The 2778-nt window shown below is 49.2% G+C and overlaps 1 protein-coding gene across 1 annotated transcript; it reads right to left on the reverse strand.

Moving 5' to 3' along the window:
* Nucleotides 1-785: 785 nt before the first annotated feature.
* LOC100059314 (small ribosomal subunit protein uS8-like) lies at nt 786-1244 on the reverse strand. Its single transcript, XM_070245707.1, has one exon. It carries the CDS (start codon nt 1215-1217, stop codon nt 825-827), a length of 393 nt encoding a protein of 130 aa, XP_070101808.1. The 5' UTR covers nt 1218-1244; the 3' UTR covers nt 786-824.
* Between the last annotated feature and the right edge of the window lie 1534 nt (nt 1245-2778).

The raw sequence follows: 2778 nt of genomic DNA on the forward strand, positions 1-2778 counted from the left end.
CTGATTTAATTGATCTGGGGGCCAAGTGTCAGATTGTCCATCGCTCCCAGGTGACTGTCACATGCAGTGAGAGCTGAGATCCACTGGTGTGGGCTTTCACTCCGAACCAGATGCCCAAACAAGAGCCCACTGACTCCACATTGTGGAGGTTCTTCCTCAGGATCTGCAGTGGAAGGCGAGGGTTTCCAAAGTCATTTTTTGAAAAGGACTTTTTTTTACATTCTGGGATTAGGGGAGATGTCAGGGAAGGGAGGCATTAGTGAGCAAAGATATTGAGGAAGGGTTGTTTTTGAAACAGAGAATTTGGATGTCATTCCAGGTTACTGCTGTCTTCTAGCTCTCTTGAGGCAGTAGGCTCAAGTTCTAGAACTATCACACTTGGAGGCATGATTAGCCATCATACCTCACACCCAGTATGACCTGGCCGGTGGTTATGACTCATCTATTACCCCATTGTATCGACCATGGTCCCCGCAGGAAACAAATGGCCCACTCAAATGAAGACAATCTGAGGACTGCTCAGTAAGGTGCTAGTTACAAAGCTGGGGCAAGTGGGGTAACCATGAGATAGTGCAGTCCCCAGAAGGAGAGAAGTGTGCAGAGACGGCTACCCGGAGAAGAATAATGACTCTCAGTCAAGGTCAGCCTGAAGCTACTCCACAAGACAGAAGCCAGCAGAATAAATATCCCAACCCTGTGCCATGCTGGTCACTGTTTAAAAGCTGACTTTCTGTAAATTCTTTCAATGTGTAGCATTTGCCTATTTTCTTTTTTTTTTTTCATAGTCCGCTGAGGCATTTTATTTGCACGTGCGCATTACATCCCTAGAAAAAGAATCCCAGGATTTTCCCTCCTGTGTGTTTTCGTCTTGCTTCTTCATGGTCCATGATGCCAGCTGAGGTTGTCAGTACAATAAAACCAAACTGATGGGATGGGAGCAAGTTATTTTGCCATTTTGCTAGATCTTTCAGTTGCACGTCAAATCTGGGGCTAATCACTCCACACTTGTTTAACCTGCCCGTGAGGTTCACAACAATCTTCCCAGCTCTGTGGTCATCGATGATTTCAAATTCGCCAATGTAACCATGCTTCATCATCACAGTCAGAAACCGGACAATGACTTTGGTGCACGGCCTAATGAGCACCTGGCGTTTGCCCCTCTTCTCGGCATTGTTGACGCTCTTGAGAGCATCAGCCAGGACATTCATGCGCACCATTGTGGCAGCACGGAAAGATGGCGGAAAGAGGTGCCTATTTTCTTGATGTCAGTACTCTACCCATGACCTATTTCAGGCTACCAACCTGAGGTCACTGCATGCAGAATTGGCAAGAGGTGTGCACAATTGGCTCTAGTGAGCTGGTACTAGTAGGCTCTAGCCCACCACTGCACCAACCTCACTCTGCCCCCCTTACCCCAATCTCCTGCCAGATCTCCTCACTGACCACATACCAAGCCAGAGGGGAAGGGAACCAACGGAGGTGGGCCGTATGCACAGCTTCTCAGTCTGCCAGGATGGGGCAGCATCAAGAAGAGAAGGAGAAGAGCTTTACAGAGGTGCCCCAGGGGAAGTAGTTTGGCCTTTTCCTTCAGGCTCCTCAGCACTCAGGACCCCTCACTTGTCTGAACCTTTTCCTGGCTGCACCCTGGGGTGCCTATGTGTTGCCTCTATGACCCAAGTTCTACTGCAAAAGCAAGATAAATCTGGCATGCGCTCAAATCTGAAATGTAAGAGAAGTTCTCACCTGAAGACTTGAATCTCCTGCTTTCTTTCTTTGTTCCATCATGTGAAGAAGAAATTAAGCCGACACAGTCCAGTTGTGGAGAGCCCAGAGCCATGAATTTATTGAGCCTGCTGAGAGTTAGAAATCTTAACATAGGCCATTTGCTCCTGGTTCATACGACAAGCATTTACTGGGCTCCTACCATGTGCAGGGCACCGGGCTAGAGCTGAAAGGAATCGCTTCCCACAGTAGCAATGAGTTTGCACAGACTCATCAGCCACACTCCTTTTACCACTAGTCCTTCTTCTCTCAGGTCTGCCAGGAAACAGGAACTGCTCTAGATCTTTCAAAAGGTTGGCCTTTGATTTGGGAATGGGTTACGTGGCGATAGAAATGCCGGGAAGCAATCTGGGGACAAGTTAGCCACAGAGGAATCTCCTACCACCCCTAGAGCTGGGGGGCCAATGGGAGGGGGTGGAGTTCTCAGAGTCTAGGTTCAGTGGGGACTGGAGCCTGAAAAGGATGTAGCTACAGGAAGCAGAGAGAGAGGGAAAAGTGCTGTGGCTCCCCTCCCCCCACCCTCTAATCGCTTGTTTGTTGTTCTCATTGGCTGCATCTGCCCAGATGCTGGGGAACACAGTTCTCTGCACAGAGCAGAGAAGGAGAAAGGGGAGATGGCTGTAAGTGCAAACAGGCCGTTCAAGGCCCAGTGTAATCCTTGGGTGCATCTGTGGTTTGTTATCTGGAGCAAGCAGGTAACGTGCTTTGGTCAGCGAGTCCAGGGAAGCCAACTCGTCATAATGGGACTGAGGAGTCAGAGTCGGCTCCATAGATCACATTCTAGGCGTCCATGTCATCAGTCTCTTAAAGCACCCTCTTCCTTATAGGTCCCTCCTTGTCCCTATCCCTTCCTGTTCATCCCACCCCACCCCTCCCCATTCAGGATATAGACGACCAAGCAACCTCCAGACCCCATCTGGTGGGCCCTCCCAATTGGACTCTGATGGTTGACTTTTACACAAGCAGACTGCTTTATGGAACATGTCTGATAAGCTA

This window comes from Equus caballus, chromosome 20 (assembly GCF_041296265.1).
Source record: "Equus caballus isolate H_3958 breed thoroughbred chromosome 20, TB-T2T, whole genome shotgun sequence".
NCBI classification, from domain to species: domain Eukaryota; kingdom Metazoa; phylum Chordata; class Mammalia; order Perissodactyla; family Equidae; genus Equus; species Equus caballus.

Coding starts and splice junctions, on each gene's coding strand:
- LOC100059314 (XM_070245707.1), bottom strand. CDS start 1,217: ATGGTGCGCATGAATGTCCTGGCTGATGCTCTCAAGAGCGTCAACAAT.